General features: G+C 49.9%; 1 protein-coding gene across 1 annotated transcript; it reads left to right on the top strand.

Moving 5' to 3' along the window:
* The first annotated feature begins 1,671 nt into the window (after positions 1-1,671).
* RS1 (retinoschisin 1) lies at positions 1,672-17,358 on the top strand. Its single transcript, XM_054181406.1, has 6 exons — positions 1,672-1,801; positions 9,900-9,925; positions 10,240-10,345; positions 15,612-15,753; positions 15,876-16,071; positions 17,206-17,358. Exons 1-6 carry the CDS (start codon positions 1,750-1,752, stop codon positions 17,356-17,358), a joined length of 675 nt encoding a protein of 224 aa, XP_054037381.1. The 5' UTR covers positions 1,672-1,749.
* Positions 17,359-18,315: the final 957 nt, after the last annotated feature.

Raw genomic sequence — 18,315 nt, 5'->3', positions numbered from 1 at the left:
TAGGGTCCTGCACCTGGGGAAGAAGAATGTCAGGCACCAGTATAGGTTAGGGGTGGACCTGCTGGAAAGCAGCTCTGAAGAAAAGGATCTGGGGATCTTGGTAGACAGTAAACTATCCATGAGCAAGCAATGTGCCCTTGTCGCCAAGAAGGCCAACAGAACTCTGGGCTGCGTAGGGAAGAGTGTGGCCAGCAGGTCAAGGGAGGTCATTCTCCCCCTCTACTCTGCACTGGTGAGGCCACAACTGGAATACTGTGTCTGGTTACAGGCTCCCCAGTTCAAGAGAGACAGGGAACTACTGGAGAGAGTCCAGCGTAGGGCAACAAAGATGATTGAGGGCTTGGAGCCTCTCCCTTCTGAGGAAAGGCTGAGAGAGCTGGGACTCTTTAGCCTGGAGAAGAGAAGGCTGAGGGGAGACCTTGTTAATGTTTACAAGTACCTAAAGGGTGGGTTTAAGGAGGATGGAGCCAGACTCTTTTCAGTGGTTCCCAGTAACAGGACAAGGGGTAATGGGCACAAGCTGGAACATAGGAAGTTCCGTTCAAATATGAGAAAAAACTTCTTTATGGTGAGGGTGACAGAGCACTGGAACAGGCTGCCCAGGGAGGTTGTGGAGTCCCCTTCTCTGGAGACTTTCAAGACCCGCCTGGATGCAGTCCTGAGTCATGTGCTCTAGGCAGTCCTGCTTTAGCAGGGGAGTTGGACTAGATCATCTCCAGAGGTCCCTTCCAATTCTGAAAAATTCCGTGATTCCTGATTCCGTGAATCCTGCCCCAGGGAACTGTTTCCAAAAAGTCAGCATCCTTGTTTGCGCAGCATTTTTTGAATGGACGTAGACCAGGAGACTAGAGACAGATCTAGCTTAATTCAACAGCAGCCTACATGATCTGTGCAGTGCTTTAATCTATTCCCTGTGCATAGAATCTGAGATCTTTTGAAAAGGGGAGAGCTGCTTCTGAAGCAATTGCTTTCAAAAACCTCCATTAAAAATTCATTGATAATTGCACATAATTAACAGAGATTGGAGGAATGGGTGCAAGATCCATTGGAATCACTAGCCGTCTGTTGTCTTGAATCTTTCAGTCATTTTAAAATCAAATGTATAACTCTCTTTGATGTAAACTGGTTGAGAGGATACTGTAGGTAGAACTGTTAGCAAAGGGAGCTTTACTTTTTTGGTTGGAGATTTTTACAGCTCAGCAACTAAACAACTGAAATGTGCTATTTCTGTTTGATTTACTAATTGCAGTTTTCAGCCCCTTGCAATTAGGTGACTGAAAAAGCAGTAGGGTCAGGGCAGATTCCTACACACAGCTATTATTAGGAAAGGCGTTGACAGTGTAGAGGTAAATAATTGGTGTGGAAGATAATGAATACGTACCACATACAATAGACAGTATATACTGCATATATTTTACAAGCATTAGACATCTTCTGCATTTGTATAGGGGGTATATGTGCTTTCTGGGTAGGTATATCCTTGTTTATTTGGATGCATGTCTGCATACACAACCATATTTGTACCCAGAGTGCCTCAGTACTTTTTACCTTTTAAAAACTGTTACGCATGACACATCCTCTAGGATGGAGCTTGGCAGTAATAATTGTGCGGTTGGCTTGATGGTGCTTAATAAAATCATGAGAATGGGGGAAGAGTAAGGTGCTTAGGCAATGCTTAAGTTAATCTCATGCCTTCCCAGCAAGCTGAGCAGCACACTAAGGAGCTATTCCTGAAAGAAGAAGGAAAGGATGCGGTTCAAGATGGGAAGCGTCCTGCTGTCTCTTCTTTTCTGGTACAAAGGTATGCACTTTGCCCCCTGAGAGGCACTTTCAGGTCTCCCTCTTTGTATTTCGTGCTTCATCCACGCTTCTTTCTTCTGCCAGGGACTGTGGGGTACAGAGCAAGCTCTTCTCTACGTTCTCATGGAAGCATAATAATTTGGGGAAAGGCAAAATTGTGGAGGAGATGTGTAATTTATGTACATGAGTGAGCAGCGTTCTTACAGCTCTATGAATATTCAGTAGTAAAACTCTGTTTCACAAAGTAATTGCAGTGTAAAAAAATTGCCATATAATTTGTCAAAATATGAATTTGCAAAGAAAATTGTAGTGCAGCTGAGCCAGTGAGTAAATAATAATGCTGATTTGAAAAATGAGGTACAGTATAACATGAAAGACTGGTTCTTCATTAATCAAAACTCTTGATTAATCAAAAACTGTTCATTTTCTCTAGCAGCAAGACATTGCTGATAGAGATTTGCCTTTTTTTAAAGGCTCTTTCAGGTATTTTGGCCTGGAAAAGACTTCCAAAGGCACTTTTAAGAACAAAAAGCAATCATAAGTCAAGAAAATGGGAAAAGTGTTTACCAGTTTTCAGGCTTTCTCAATTCTGAGGCTTTCTCAAATTTACTTTTCAGAAAAGTAGCAATGATAGCAGGTAAGCAGGAGCTAGAAGAAGCCAGAAAGTCCAGGGTCGTGGTCTTCCATTTTAATTAACCCAACTGTGGAATGAGGAGATAATTTTCTGGGTTTTGTTTGAACTTCTGGCTTCATCGAACCCAATGGCAAAGTTATTATCTTAAACAAGGCTGAAGTTGTGCTTGCTAAGCGCTGGGCTGTGTCTACCAACATCAACGTGTGAATAGAGTGTGATCTGCCAGAGTGCGGGACAGATTTATCAGACAGTCCAGCTTTTCCCCCTTGGATGTTGAATTCTCAGTGTTTTGCTTTGTCTAGTTTTTTCTATCCTTCTCTCTTTCCATTGAATATTTTAGCCTACCAAATTACATGGCTAGGATAGTGTTCCTCAACTAGCCATGCCTTCATTTCTTCCTGTTATGCTTGGCTGTACCCCGCTCTGTCTAATTAATAGGTCTTCCTTTTAATCTTCTAGCAAATATTTGTGCGTTCTCCTCATACCTTATCTCTTTGCTCTCCTTTTTTTCACGTGGGAAGGTTACTAGTGCCTGAGCTTCTTAGAAGGCTGGTTTTACCCAGCATTTTTTTTTCCCAATGGGTGGCGTAACTGCAATTAGCCCTTGGAATGAGTTCATACCTTGCTCTGAATCCCAGACGCAGCTTGCTTTTAATAGACACCCACACATCAGGATATTTTTGGAGAGCCTGCAGTGAAAAATTACTTGCGGGATCGCTTTCCAGGCATCACTCCTTCGGTATTTATTTTCTCAATTTACTGGTTTTCTTAATTTACTGTTTTTCTCAATTTACTGTTTTTCTCTGCTTCGTGGGCCAAGTGTCTTCTTCTGGATAAAGGGCGAGGAACGACCCTTTGCCCAGGTCCCCCTCACACTCCTGTCCCTCCCACCATGGAGAAGGTGCCACTAGGTCAGTCCTCTGAGCCACGTGCCCCAATGCCGCGCTAAGCTCCTTAGCTTATTTTCTCCGGCAGAGCAAGTGGCTTAGAGGAGCACCCCCCAGCCCCCCCGCCTTGGCTGGGCTCCTGTTTGCCGGGGACACCACCGCAGCAGCATCAGGAGCATCATCAGCAGCATATGGTGGAGCAGGCAGGCTCTGACGAGGAGAGCCGCAACAGCTGCCAGGCCCCCTCCATATGGTGAGAGGGAGCACCCCGAGCCCCGGATTTACATGAACATGCTTTTAACACATTGAATGCGACATGCCTTGCGCCGCATTACTCCATCCGTGCTCACTGAACGTTGGGGAATAAGCACATCCCAGCAGTTTAAAAGAGTGGATGGCTTTTTTTCCCCTCTCCGTTTTTTGCAGCTTTGAAAAAAAAAACTAAACAAACCAAAATCAAAGGCCCAAACCCGCCTTCGTATCACGCTAAATAACATCTTTAATGCCGCCCTTTGGCATAATCGATACATCTTGTGAAATTACTATGCAGGCAGTGTTCTGCATAGCTCTAAGCTGGAAGGAACAAACACGTCAGTAAGATCAGAAGTTGCTGAAAATTTTCAAAGGAACACTTTGGGAAAAAAAGATAATTATACATCTCTTAAGAAGAAAAGGGGAAAGGTTGATTTTTTTCAAATTATTTATGTTTTTTTCAAATATTTTCACAACATAAAAAATTTTGTAGAAACATTATGGAGACAGCAGGCATAAAAGAGAAATGAATGTGAATTAAATAGGTAGAACTGTCGTTATTTAAATATGGTTTTTACCACTTTCAGATAAATAACGGTAAATATTAAATGAGACACAATACAAATGAATGAAAATGGAAATGAAAAAAAAATCATTCAAATAAAAAAAAAGAAATGGAAATGAAAATAATAAAATGAAAAATCACTACAAAATGAATGAGGAAAACAGCAGCCCCGTTAAAGCACGAGAGAGGAGCTTAACATGAAGTATGAGCCCTTCTCCCCTCCACAGGCTGATGCTGGTGCTGGTCCTCTTGCCCTCAGTCTCTGGCCCTGGCCGTGGCTGCCAGTGACCAGCAGAGATGAATCCTCGCAGGCTGATGTGTGTCCCTGGATGAACGCCCTGCTTTCACCAGGCCAGCCTGGCTCCCCAAAATCTTTTGATGGACACAGATCTGCATATGCCCTGGGGGTCTCTGCCTGCCAGCATAGCTCCCAAGGACCATTTAAAGCCTCCACTTTTTAGAAACAAAGGCACTCTTTGCACTGCAGGTCCTGGTGAAGCCTGCTTAGCACGGCCATGGAAAAAGCCCGGGAGGAAAAAGAATAAAAGCAACCACCAAGGCACTGGGCGAGGCGCCGAGGGTGAGGGACTGGCCACGGCTGCAGCAGGGGTCCCTGGGGCCATTGCCGCTGGTGCAGGAACAAGGACAGATGGGGAAAATGCCACGTGCGACGGTGGCCTGGGTTGTGGCAGCTTCCCCAAATGCACCTTGCTACGGAGGCAGGTGCAGCCTGATGTGAGTCACCTCGTTCGCCTGGCACGATTTCCAGGGCTGGGATGTAAAAATAGCCTAGGTTAATAATATAGCAACCCACAAACCAGCACTCGGTGGGCACAGAGGTACCGCAATGCTTTTTTTCAGTGTGTCGACCCTCTGTGTTGCTCACAGACCACCTCACCTAACTCTGCTTCTAACGTGGCGCTCAAGGAAAACAGAGACTTGCAATGGTGTGCCTTTCAGAAAACGTGATAAAACCAGTGCCATTCATTCCAGTCACCTCTTTCATTTCTGTGACAGATTTTCTGGGTCTCCAGTCACGCTTTTCTGGTTTTTAAGCTGTTTTCCTATGCCTTGCCCCGTGGCCCATACGTGCAGAAGGGAAGCAGGTGATGAGCAGGAGCCACCGCGCTGGGAAAGCTCTGCATCACGGAGGGAGTGCTCTCCACTGCGAGAAGTGGAGAGAAAAAAATTTTGCTCATCTCTCTGAGTTTTGTTAAACTGAGATGTTGCTTGCAGAGATGAGAGGCAAAATTAACTATTTTCCAGCTGAAGCTTCTAGGCCACCTAAATTGTAAATTCAATAAACAGTGTCATTAACTTTTTCCACATACTTTGCCAGCAGTGATCAGGTTTATGTGAACTTGTTCCGGTAAATTGAGTGATTGACATTTATTATGTGTTATATTTTATTTCTCTGTTTTATTTTATTTTATAATGTGCTTTCTCATGCTTGTACATCTGTCATTAATTCTAGCCACTGTAAAAAAAGATGATTTGCTGTTGTGCCTCTATGGTCAGGATATTTGACATGATTTCTCAGAGATGACCTTATCAAAATGTGCTCAGCCTTTGGCAGTTACTTCTGCCTGCACTTACCTTCCTGCTTTCTTCCTCTTGTTTGACCATTTTCTTAATGACCTCAAATTTCCTGAGACATGCAGTTACCCGCTTCTGTCATTAAAATGCCAGCAGCTGAGCCTCCTTCCTACCACTTGCCCCTTTCTTTCCCCAGCTAGTCCTGAGTTGTGGCTGCTGCTTTATCCCACCTCCAACTCAGGAAACCCATGTCCTCCCCATCCCAGCATCCCAGCACTGCCTCTGCCAGCTCTTTTCCTTGTTCCCCAAACCTGGGGGGTTTCTCTCCTGCCCAGCGGCGAGTGCCAAGCGGGGCCACTCCGGTGTCCATGCTCCAGCCCATCTCCACCAGGATGTCTGCTCTGGCACAAAATCATCCCCTGGCGCTTGCCCAAGCCCTGGTCCCCAAATCCTGCCCTACAGGATGGCATTTGTGCACGGTGCTGCATTGGACGCACCCTGCTGATGGAGGGACAGGAAAGGCACATGCCGTATCTCTCTGCCTCTCACAAACATGCACAGATAATAATTTATTTCACTGAACTGATGGTTTGCTGAATGTCCTGGGGCGCTGCGGGGGCTGTAAATAGGGCTCTTTCCTTTTTAATGTTGGGGTGGGGTTTTTTTCAGTCTTGTACTTTTAAAACAACAGCCCCCGGCGGCTGTGCAGGACTTATGACTCTCCCACGAATTACAGCAATTCGTTCTGTCTGACCTACAATTACCAATTATCTTTGTAACCTTCCTTGAAGGCAAACATGCTCGCTATAAAAGCATGCTGCCCATCACATTTTTAGACTATTGGCAGCCAGCTTTACTCTTCATTTCCTTTGTAGGACAGGGCCCGTCACAGCTGTAAACACACCAATATATCAATTACTACTTTTTCCGGCCAACTGCCGGCAAGGGCATCTTTCCCTCTCCTTTCCTCTCCCGATGCCAGAGTTTATCAGGCCATGCCGCCCAGGTGGCACGCTTGGCCCATCCGCTGCCGTGCTTACCCTGAGCCAAGCCGGCTGCTCCCCTGTGCCGCAGGCTGCGGCTGCCAGCGGTCAGATGGCCAAGATGCTCGCAGGAGCGAGCCCTTAGCAGTTAAACCTCTTTTAGCTCAGAAAGGCAAAGCTGACCTCCTCTTTGAGATGTTTAAGGGCCAAGAGAGGCAGCATGGTGGCATGCCTGCCCTGGCACTGCCTTGCACCGCTGTGTATCGCAGGGCTGACGCAATAACACATCACATTGAGAAAAGGGCTTTTGTGCTTGAAATTCACATTCTTGCTTGATTTGCAGTGATGTCCCCTGGCTGACAAGCCGAAAATCCCTAAAAGGCCCTCTTGTACCTCAGGAGCAGGCATCACTGGCTGGTGGTGGCCACTCAAGCAACACCAGGGTGGCCAGGGTAGGGGCGTTTATTTATTATTGAGTAGGTGCTACCATACACCCACCCACCTGAAATCTATTCCTTTTTTCTCTGTTGTTTCACTCACAGCCATTGGGTTTCCAGCTGCATCTCTCAATGAGGTGCCAAACTTTGATCTTGGCTCTAAAATACCCTGGCAGGGACTCAGGAGTTGTGCTGAAGGGCTCAGCATGGACCCAAAGCAATACCCCTACATCAGCCTGGTAATTCACATCCCCTTTCCCCACTGCAGGCACGCGGTGCACAAGTGTAGGCTTTACCACAATACAGTTTTTCTCATGCTGGGCAAATATACCTGGCACACATGCAAGTGGGCTGCTGGTATGCACTGGAAGAGAAAAGAGAAATATTTTATTCCTGTACAAAGTGTATTCATTTGCTAGTTTGTTTACCAGGCTTTCTCCGTGGCCCCTCAAGTCCCCCTGCAGCACCTTGGGTGCTGCGGGGGAGCCAAGGCAAGTATTTATGCAGAGAGGTGCAGGCACCTTTGCTTTCACCTCTGCGTGGCTCCACTTACTTGTCAGTACTTGTCAGGTCATTGCCAGGCAAAAGTGCATTTAATCACTCGGAGGAAAACACAAAACGACCCACAAAAGGTTTTCCACAAAAATCAGTCTACATGTAGCGAGCACGTATCTCTAAATGAAACTTGAATGCCCACAGACTGGAGGACCCAAGGCTGCAGCCCCATGAGCTCAGACCTGGGCAGTGGGGACGCGTGGTGGGCTGTGCTGGCTGGGGAGCCAGGCTCCCAAATCCCAGGGTGATGAAGCTACTCCTTGCAGCTGGTGGTCCTGGAGCAGGGCACCCATTCTGCTGGGAAACACCACCATGGCATGGGCTGGAGGGGCACGAGAGGCTCCCACCAACCCAGCTCCCATGCCCCCAGTGCCAGTGCCATTCCAGCATTGGCATCAAACGGAGCATCAAGTGGGCAGGATTTATGCTACATTGCTTTTATGGCAAATGCAGCGCAGTTTTGATAGTTGATAATATCTTGGTTTGTAGCGTATTGATGTGGTGATATTAACTTAAATCACCCTCATGCCGCGTGGCACAGCGCGGAGGTGGCAATGTGCTGTGTGGCCCTGGGCTCGCACCTCCGCCTTGGGATTCTTGTTGTGGAAGAAGTCAGGGGACTAGCCTGGGTAACGTCTGTGCTGGGAAAGGTGGAGCGTGGTGTTGCTCATGGCCCCAACCTGTGCTTTCCAAGAGGCCAGATCCGGACATGTGCACCCACGTTTTTCCTGCTGAGATTGATGGGGTCTGGGTGGCCCCTTGCCTCCCTCTTGGGCCTAACTAAAAGCCACATCTTCTTATTGTAGACCGACATTTACTTTTTCTTCCAAGTCCAATGCCTTGGGTTCATGCGGTAAGTTCCTGATGCCAGAAATGCTGCCCTGGGACACTGAAGCAAAGGACACCATCTCTGCATTAAAGGAATTTTTAAAAATTTCTTTATTATTTTCTTCTTTGCTTTGGTCTTTCTTTCAGACTCTTGATATATTCAGGCTCAGTGTTCACCCAAGGAGCAGTTGCATTTCAGTAATAAGCAGAGCTTTGTATATAGTTTATATTTCAGCTGATTATAATTGCACAGTGTTTGTGAGTCTTTTGAGATGAAACTTGCTATAGAAATGCAGGATGTGAATTCCCAGCGTTAGTTGGAGCTTCCTAGGCTCAGCAAAGTGACAGCGTATGAATGAATAAATCATAACTAGATTTCAGTGAATAATTCAGAGTCTAATTCATTTGGCGAAAAGCTCCTCTTTTCCTATTCACAAAACCTCTGTTTGGAGATGGCGGGTTTCTCATGGCTCCTGTATACAAGTTTTTACCTGCTCAATAGTTTGGTCCTTAGTGGCTTGCAGATTCCCTACTGGTATTGAAAACATGATGTTTGACATTTGAGTTATGTTGATGAGTTATCAGCAGTCACAGGAGTATTTTTTTTAAATTATTTTATTTTCATAGTTGCCTTGGCACTATTCTGCCAGTCCAAATGCGATTAACATAGCCTGCTTTGGGCTTCACTGGGAAGCTTCATCAAGGAATGGGCTCATAAAAAAGCCATTGCTCAGTGACAGACAGGAGATCAAGCAGGTCAGATGTTACAAAAATAGCAGCTTTTCTTCTACGGCCACAGCAACTGGTTTTCTCTGAGAAAGAAAAAAAAGGGAGTGTCATATGTAAAATGGATTGGGAAGACCTATTTGCATTTCGTTTTCCTCCATCCTGTCCAGAGGGAGTGATCTCAGGCCAGGCACCTCGCAGGGTGTCCCATCTCCTCGGAAGGCACCAGGGATTTGCAGTGGTGCCAGGCTGGGCTTTTATCCGTGGAGTTCATCAGCTCACACATTTTAAGGGCAAAATGGGAGAGGGAAACTGTGGGGCAGGAAGAAAGCAAAAAGGGATAGGAGCGAAATGAGCTGTAAAGCAGAGGTCGAGGGGCCTGGCATGGGTTTCTCCTCAGGGTGTTTCAGGTGTACGTGATCAGAAAGAAGGGATGCCAAAGGCATCAAAAAGAAAACACAGTGGAGGAGTAGCACCGGAATGGGCACACACAGTGCCCTGTTTCTGCCCATGTCCCCCTTCTTTCCCCTGGCAATCAGCTTGGGGAAATGCAGTGGATTTGTCAATCCTTCCTCAATGTATTTGTCCCCAGCTCAGGAGTAAATGTTCATTGCATTTCCTGAGGCTTGCTTGCGGTGTCTTTGTTTCTGATCTCTCTCTCTCTCTCTCTTCTTCCCTCCATGCCCGCTGCCCCAGCTGTTCTGGCCCTCTCCCCAGGAGAGGTAAGTCTCTCCAGCTGGTTTGGCTGCTGGGTAAATGCTGGGGGCCTGGCACTGCCCAGCTGTGGTGCCTTGGGGTGGCAGGAGGGAAGGTACCTGGGACTCCAAGCCCAGGCGTGTGCTCTGACCTCTAAATCCAAGGGGAAATCAACCCACATTTCGTGCCAGGCTGGCACAAAGAAAGGGGCTCAGAGAAGGTGCAGCAGTCTGGGCAGGCGCAAGAGTCTGTCTAAGCTTCAGGACTCAGATTTAGCCTCGTGCCATTATTCTCAATGACTAAGTTGATTTATTACTGTTTTTTTTTACCTTCCCTTTAGGATGAGAGGCTGGAGCTGTGGCACAGCAAGGCTTGCAAATGCAATTGCCAAGGAGGTCCTAACTCGGTGTGGTCCAGCGGGACTAACAGCTTAGAGTGCATGCCAGGTAATGGGCCAGTGTGCTTTTAGCCGTGGGTCTCTGGTGATCTTCAGCAGCTTCCCCCGTTGCACTCTGCATTGCAGAGGTGGCACGTTACGGCGGTACTTGTTCCAAACCCAGCTGCTGGTGGGGCTGGGGGAGCTGCGCTGGTGGGAGGTGTGGGGTGACCCTGCGCCATTGGGCAGAGGGGCGGCAACAGCAGGGACCATGCCTGGGCCTTGGGAGGTCACCCAGGGTGGCCCAGGCTGGCCAGTGCCGGTGGGCGCTTGCCTGTCCCGTCCCTACAGCCCCTGGCACTGGTGCTCCCAGAAACTGCCTGGGGCAGCTACCGCTGTGTGCAGGGTTTGCTGTAGGAAAACTTTTGTACCACCTAGGCTGATTCTCCCTTGCTGCAGTTTAGTCTGTGACATCTCCCAGAGGTCAAGGAAAACAGTTTATTCTTTCTTTGCAGTGTATTTTTAAACAGTAAAAGACTATAACTGTGTTTCCTGAGTTTCCTCCGGGCTACCCCTGCCCAGCAACTTCAGCCGTTCCTCACAGGTTATATTTTATGGGTTTCTGATCAAGCTCTTTCCTCGTTATTTTCTGCAACTGCCACATTTTCCCTGATATATTACCCCAGCAAGGCTTTATCAGTGCCCAGCTGATCCTCAGCTCTAGCTCATGTGTCCCACAGAAGCTGCACTCTTGTTCAGGCCTCTGTCACGCAGATATTCAGAAGTGTTCATCCCCTCTGCGGCTGGGTGCCAAAAGTGGTACCTGCCCTATGCATGCTAGCAACCACTTCTTTCCAGCTCTTGCAAGAGGCTGTGCAACAACTTGAGGTGTGTTTTGCTGTCATGCTGTTCCCCAGGGGAAACACGGGGGAAACAGTCACCGCAGTGCTCAGCATTTGGCATGGCTGCCCTGAAGGAGGAGGAGGTTAAATGAGTTACCCTGGAAGAGCTCCGAGTGGAAGCCAGGATGGGCTAGAAAGCAAATAAAAATGTGTATTGACAAGAAGATATGACACCATTGACAGAGCTTGCAGGCATATGCAAACAGAAATGAGAGGGGAAAAGCTTGCTGAGTGCACCCTCAGCAAGTTTGCCGATGACACCAAGCTGTGTGGCACATTCAACATGCTGGAGGGAAGGGATGCCATCCAGAGGAACCTGGACAGACTTGAGAGGTGGGCTCATGCGAACCTCTTGAAGTTCAGACAGGCCAAGTGCAAGGTCCTGGACCTGGGTCATGGCAATCCCAGGCATAAATACAGGTTGGGCAGAGAATGACTTGAGAGCAGCCCTGAGGAGAAGGACTTGGGGGTATTGGTGGATGAGAAGCTCAACGTGAGCGGGCAATGTGCGCTCGCAGCCCAGAAAGCCAACCGCATCCTGGGCTGCATCAAAAGAAGTGTGGTCAGCAGGTCGAGGGAGGTGATTCTGCCCCTCTACTCCCATCTCATGAGACCCCACCTGGAGTACTGTGTCCAGCTTTGGAGTCCTCAACATAAGAAGGACATGGGCCTGTTGGAGTGGGTCCAGAGGAGGGCTACAAAGATGATCAGAGGGCTGGAGCACCTCTCCTGTGAGGACAGGCTGAGAGAGCTGGGGTTGTTCAGCCTGGAGAAGAGAAGTCTCTGAGGAGACCTTATAGCAGCCTTCTGGTACCTGAAGGGACCCTATAGGAAAGATGGGGAGTGTAATGATGGGACAGGGGGTAACGTTTTTAAAATGAAAGAGGGTAGATTTAGATTAGATATTAGGAAGAAATTCTTTACTGTGAGGGTGGTGAGGCACTGGAACAGGTAGCCCAGGGAAGTTGTGGATGCCCCATCCCTGGAAGCGTTCAAGGCCAGGCTGGATGGGGCTTTGAGCAGCCTGGTCTAGTGGGAGGTGTCCCTGCCCATGGCAGGGTGGTTGGAACCAGGTGATCTTTAAGGTGCCTTCTAAGCCGAACCATTCTATGATTCTATGATCCCCAGGCAGGGGGTCTTTGCATTCTCCTCCCCGAGCCCAGACACAGCGGTGTGGCCTGGTGGGGATGCTAGGGGATGGTTTGCAGAGCAGCCATGCTGAGGTGTTGCAGAGCTGTCTCTGGTATGGCCGGAGGGGAGCAGTCGTCCTTGCAAACTGCGGCACAAGTTTTCTCCAGTTGGCAGTAATGGCATTAAATGGCTTAGCTGGTTTGTCCAGGTGGGCGCTAGGCATCTCTTTTGCAGGTCCCTGTCTGTGCGGGGCACAGCCGGATGCGCCAGAAGGTGACCTGCTAATTGCATTATGGTTGTGTGGTCTGCGGATTAGTGTTGCTAAAAGTAAAGTTACATATTGTTCGAGATAAGCCTGTCAAGTAGTAAACATGCAGGGCTACCCGAGCCTGACTGCCCTCTTGCACAAGGGGAGGATGGGTTTTTAATGTGGTGGAAAAGCGTGATGTTTCCATGCCTGGAGGAAGGTGGGATGGTGGCATTGTGTTTTCATGTTTTCAAAAACATGTTAATGAGGTACCAACTGAGCAAGATATGTTAATGAGATATTGATGCATACAATATCGACCTAGTAGAGCTTGCTAATGAGACATTGACCATGCCACCACAGTGCTGGGGCATTGCACCAGGGAGACCATGGTCATGCCGGGCCCTGGGCACCTGCTGATGGTCCCCATGTGGGATGCATCACATTTAATACAAGGCATCACGCTGGTCTGTCAAGCGTGGCTAAAGCGAGGAAATGTCCTACCCACATGTGAAGCTGTGCAGAGCTTTGCTCACTCCTTTATTGCTGAAACCCATGAAACGAACGACACTAAACTGGACAATGTGACAGAGTCACCCTTGGGGGACCACACGTGCTCTACAGGCTGCAAAATTAGAAAAAAGCTGCCCATGATGTAGATGTTTGCCCAGGCAATTCCCATCTGACGCTTGCGAGCACCTTCTTTATATGTATCTAGATGTGTAGTGATAACCTGCTCACATAAAAAAAAAGTTCATAACAAAAAAAAAACCCAACTAGGTCCAGGTAGCATGCAGACACTGCATGGAAGCATCACCAAAGGCTTGCCTTCCAAAGCACTGAGTGGTGACCTGCCACAGAAAGTTTTAATGACGATTGAATATTTCTGCCCCCAGTGGTTTTGCAGCCAGTGGGAGTCTTGCTGAAGGGTCGGAAGGAGGATGCGGGGAGCTACAGGCCTGACAGCCTGACCTCGGTACCAGGAAAGATCATGGAGAGGATCATCTTGAGTGAGCTCTCACGGCAAGTGCAGGGCAGCCAAGGGATCAGGGCCAGCCAGCATGGGTTCAGGAAGGGGAGGTCCTGCTTAACCAACCTGATCTCTTTCTGTGACCATGTGACCCGCCTTCTGGACGCGGGGAAGGCTGTGGACATTGTCTGTCTGGACTTTGGTAAGGCCTTTGACACCGTCCCCCACAGCATTCTCCTGGAGAAGCTGGCGAATCATGGCATAGACAAGTGTACTCTTCGCTGGGTTAAAAACTGGCTGGATGGCCATGCCCAGAGAGTTGTGATTAATGGGGTGAAATCCTCTTGGCGGCCCGTCACCAGTGGTGTCCCTCAGGGCTCAGTTTTGGGGCCAGTTTTGTTTAATATCTTTATCAATGATCTGGATGAGGGGATTGAGTGCACCCTCAGTAAGTTTGCAGATGACACCAAACTAGGTGGGAGAGTTGATCAGCTTGAGGGTAGGAAGGCTCTACAGAGGGACCTGGACAGGCTGGGTCGATGGGCCAAGGCCACCTGTATGAGGTTTAATAAGGCCAAGTGCCGGGTCCTGCATTTCGGTCACAACAACCCCAAGCAGCGCTACAGGCTTGGGGAAGAGTGGCTGGAAAGCTGCCCAGCAGAAAAGGACCTGGGGGTGTTGGTGGACGGCCAGCTGAACATGAGCCAGCAGTGTGCCCAGGTGGCCAAGAAGGCCAACAGCATTCTGGCTTGTATCAGGAACAGCGTGGCCAGCAGGAATAGGGAAGTGATCGTGCCTCTGTACTCGGCACTGGTGAGGCCTCACCTCGAGTACTGTGTTCAGTTCTGGGCCCCTCTGGACAAGAGGGACATTGAAGTGCTGGAGCATGTCCAGAGGAGAGCTACCAGGCTGGTGAGGGGTCTGGAGACCAGGTCATATGAGGAGAGGCTGAGGGAGCTGGGCATGTTTAGCTTGGAGAAGAGGAGGCTGAGGGGAGACCTCATTGCCCTCTACAGCTACCTGAAAGGAGGTTGGAGAGAGGTGGGTGTTGGCCTCTTCTCCCAGGTGAATAATGACAGGACCAGAGGAAATGGTCTGAAGCTGCGGCAGGGGAGGTTTAGATTAGACATTAGGGAGAATTACTTTCCTGAAAGAGTGGTCAGGCACTGGAACAGCCTGCCCAGGGAGGTGGCTGAGTCACCATCCCTAGAGGTGTTTAAGAAACGTCTAGATTTGGCACTTCAGGGCATGCTCTAGTGGCAGAGATCATAGGGGTTTTTTTTTGTGTGTGTATGGTTGGACTCGATGATCTCAAAGGTCCTTTCCAACCATGAAGATTCTCTGATTCTATGATTTGCTATCACAGAAGACAGCTGTGGGATCAGGTTTGGTACCCTGAAGATCTGAAGGCAAAAACTCAGATGGAGACCCTGATCCTATGTCAGGGCCAAGCATTATACCTCATCAGAGTACCCGCAGATTTTCCACATGACAAGACCATCTCCAGATACAAAGATAGTCCCCATAGCAGAAAAAATGCAGACGATCTGAGGGTGCTTGAGGAGGGATGATCAGAGAAGGCTCAGCAATTTTTCTGTGCAGGCACAGCCATAAATCAAGACAAGTGAATGGAGAAGAGGAAGGAGATAAAGCCCAGCAAGAAATGCCATGCAGGTATATCTCAAGGACCATGCAAAGGCTGGCAGCCTGAAGGCTGGATCCAGGTTGATGGATCCAGTCTGGATCTGCTTTCAGGTGCTTGCAAGAAGGTGATTTGGATTGCAACATCTGCATGAAACCTTCCCACAAAAATGCTGCAGGGAGCACAGGTTTAGGAAGTTTGATAGAGAGAGAAAAGTCAGAAATTCATACAAGAGAAGAGTTAGAATCCAAGACCACATGGCCCCTGGGCAGCAAATACTGCAGGGCTTGTGGTCCAGGTTTAAGAGCATCCCCAGCATCCTGGCCAGGGAGGACAGGGATCCGTGAAACCACAGGTGTTAACAACAAGCGTGCAAATGCAACCAGGAAACAAAGCCAGACACTTGTGGCCTTACGGTAGTGTGTTGTTTCCCTTGTTCTGCAGAGTGCCCCTACCACAAGCCCCTGGGCTTCGAGTCAGGCGCCGTCACCCCCGACCAGATAAGCTGCTCCAACCCTGAGCAGTACACAGGCTGGTACTCCTCCTGGACAGCCAACAAGGCCCGCCTCAATGGCCAAGGCTTTGGGTGAGTCCAAAAATGCCTCCCTGAGGGGTCCTGTGGGCGGGCAGGTGTGGGGGGGCCAGGGGTCCCCTGGCAGCTGGGGGCCTGGGAGGGCAGCCCTGAAGGACATAGTGGTGTCCCCGCAGGTGCGCATGGCTCTCCAAGTACCAGGACAATGGGCAGTGGCTGCAGATCGACCTGAAGGAGGTGAAGGTGATCTCGGGGATCCTCACGCAAGGGCGCTGCGATGCTGACGAGTGGATGACCAAGTACAGCGTGCAGTACCGCACCGACGAAAACCTCAACTGGGTTTACTACAAGGATCAGACTGGGAACAACCGGGTTGGTGGACTTTGCGCTTTGGCTACTGATGGAGGGGAGGGCACATTTGGTGATATGAAAGCATCAGGTCTCAGCAGGGAGGTGCCCCAAGAGGTGTTCCTGTGGGAGCAGCAGGGTGGATGGGGCCCAGTGCTCACCCCACATCTGGGGGCAGCATGGAGGGGTTTGTTCCCCTGCCCTGTGGTAAGAGCAAGTGCCACACTGACCAGCCACAGAAGGGCAAAATGCATTTTGTTGCTAATGATGATGGTGGCATCTAGAATAAACGCGGCAGGATGGAGGCATTAGCTGGCATCGCAGGGAAAGTGGCCCCGCCGTGATAAAACCCCTTTCTTGGCTGGGGCTGCACAACTCCAGCCATGCCTGGGCACTGCAAAATGGGGGCTTCTTCTTTTGCCTTAAGTCCGGGCACGATGCTGATACAGAAAAACCCCTGACACAAAGTTCTCAACTAGTTAAGTCACAACCCACTGAGCTGTTTTCATGCTGCGTTTCTTAGTGGTTGGTTTGAAGCAAAAAATTGCACTGGGGGGTTGGGGGGCCTGTAGTGCTGCCCATGGCCCCCATGCAGCCTAGCTGGGCTGGGGGATGCCACAGCTGCTGCCTCCTAGGCATCCTCAGTGTCCATCCATGGAGATGGCCCCATCCCAGCATGGGGGGCTCTGGTGGCTTTGCAGGGTTCCCACCGCCCTGGGGAGATGCTGAACTTTACCCGAAAAACAGGTCGTGGCAGTGGGAGACATGGCAGCGTGGCCAAGCAGTGGGGAAGGGCCCCCAAATACATGTTTTTGTCTGTATTGGTGTGTCTGGGAGCCTGACTTGCGACCTGCAAACAGCCAAGGTCAGCCACGCTGACTGTGAACACACAGAACCTTCCTGGAGGAAAGTGAATGAGAGAGAATGAGGTGAGATTAAGTCTAGTCTAACCAGAAAAAGTGGAGGAACGATGAGGGGAAAGGGACTTAGAAAACCCACTCAGTGTGACAAAAATCATCTGTCTCCTGATATTTTTCAAGTTTTTTGGTTTGGGGGTGGGGGGAGAGGGATCCTCCTCCTCTGCTCTGCACAAGCGCCCCAAACTCATGGGGCAGGATTTCCAGCCCCCTAACTGCCCGCCCACTCCTCTCTCCCCAGGTTTTCTATGGCAACTCGGACCGCTCATCCTCGGTGCAGAACCTGCTGCGGCCGCCCATTGTGGCTCGCTACATCCGCCTCATCCCGCTGGGCTGGCACGTGCGCATCGCCATCCGCATGGAGCTCCTCGAGTGCCTGGGCAAGTGTGGCTGAGCACCGCCTGCCGTGTAAATGCCCGGCCGGCAAAGGGAAGGGATCTCTTGAATAAAGCGTTGCTTCACACCATGCCTGGTGATAAAGTTAAACCTTCCAATGGAGCTGATGGGTGTTTATGGGGCACATATTGGGCAAGTCGAGATGGTTCAGGGCCCGTGATCCCGTGAGATGTGGTGCTTCTGGCCCTCCCTGGGTGTGGGGTTGGAGAAATCATCATCACGTCATGCTGTGGACACCAAAGTAAGAGCAGATGGGGTCCAAAGGCAGGGCTTGGGTGGTCTCGGGGAGGGCAGGTCTGTTCTTGATTATTTGTCCCCAAGCCCAGACACCCACCATCGCTCCACTGAGGCCAGGGAGGGCTCTTGCACTGGGGCAGACCAGACATTTCACCCTGCTTTTCCTCATGCTCCTCCTGCCAGTCTCTGCCAACCCTGAGACATGGTTGGGGCCAGATCTGGCCAGTCCCCAGTATGACAGACCTCGCCTGCATCTCACCGTCTCAAATCACCTCATGTCCCCTTACATCAGGTCCCCTTGTCCTGAGCCACTGTGACTGTTTTTGGGACAGGCATCAGTCCCTTGTGTACCGGGTGGCCAAACTCCCTCTATGTCCTCTCTGGTTTTGCCCTGACACATCCTGGGCAGCCTAGGGCACATCGTTCCATGTGGGTGTTTGGGCACAGGAACAGGGACTCATTTACTGCCTTTATCTCCATGGCCCATTCCCCGGCGGGTGCTGAGTGCCCAAGGAATTTGGGGTGTGTGGCAGCCAGGATGGTGCACCCACCTCTCCAGGTTGACCACCTGGCTGTTATGGCTTGTGCCCCTGCTGCTGCCTGGGAGCTGGAACCCCGCATGCCCCAGGCAGGAACCACGGACCCTGCAGCTGCCATGTGGGAGGGTTGTGGGGGGCTCTGGGGCAGAAGTCACTGTTTGGCTTCCCACACGTCTGCA

The sequence above is a fragment of the Rissa tridactyla genome, chromosome 1 (genome assembly GCF_028500815.1).
Source record: "Rissa tridactyla isolate bRisTri1 chromosome 1, bRisTri1.patW.cur.20221130, whole genome shotgun sequence".
Lineage (NCBI taxonomy): Eukaryota > Metazoa > Chordata > Aves > Charadriiformes > Laridae > Rissa > Rissa tridactyla.
The sequence above is the reverse complement of the archived record's forward strand: the minus strand, read 5'-3'. Positions and strand labels throughout refer to the sequence as shown.

Bases quoted from the DNA above. Each gene is read 5' to 3' on its own strand.
- RS1 (XM_054181406.1), top strand. From the start codon at position 1,750: ATGCGGTTCAAGATGGGAAGCGTCCTGCTGTCTCTTCTTTTCTGGTAC. The intron at 10,346-15,611 runs GTAATGGGCCAG...CTTGTTCTGCAG, and splicing joins CAGCTTAGAGTGCATGCCAG to AGTGCCCCTACCACAAGCCC. The intron at 16,072-17,205 runs GTTGGTGGACTT...CTCTCTCCCCAG, and splicing joins ATCAGACTGGGAACAACCGG to GTTTTCTATGGCAACTCGGA.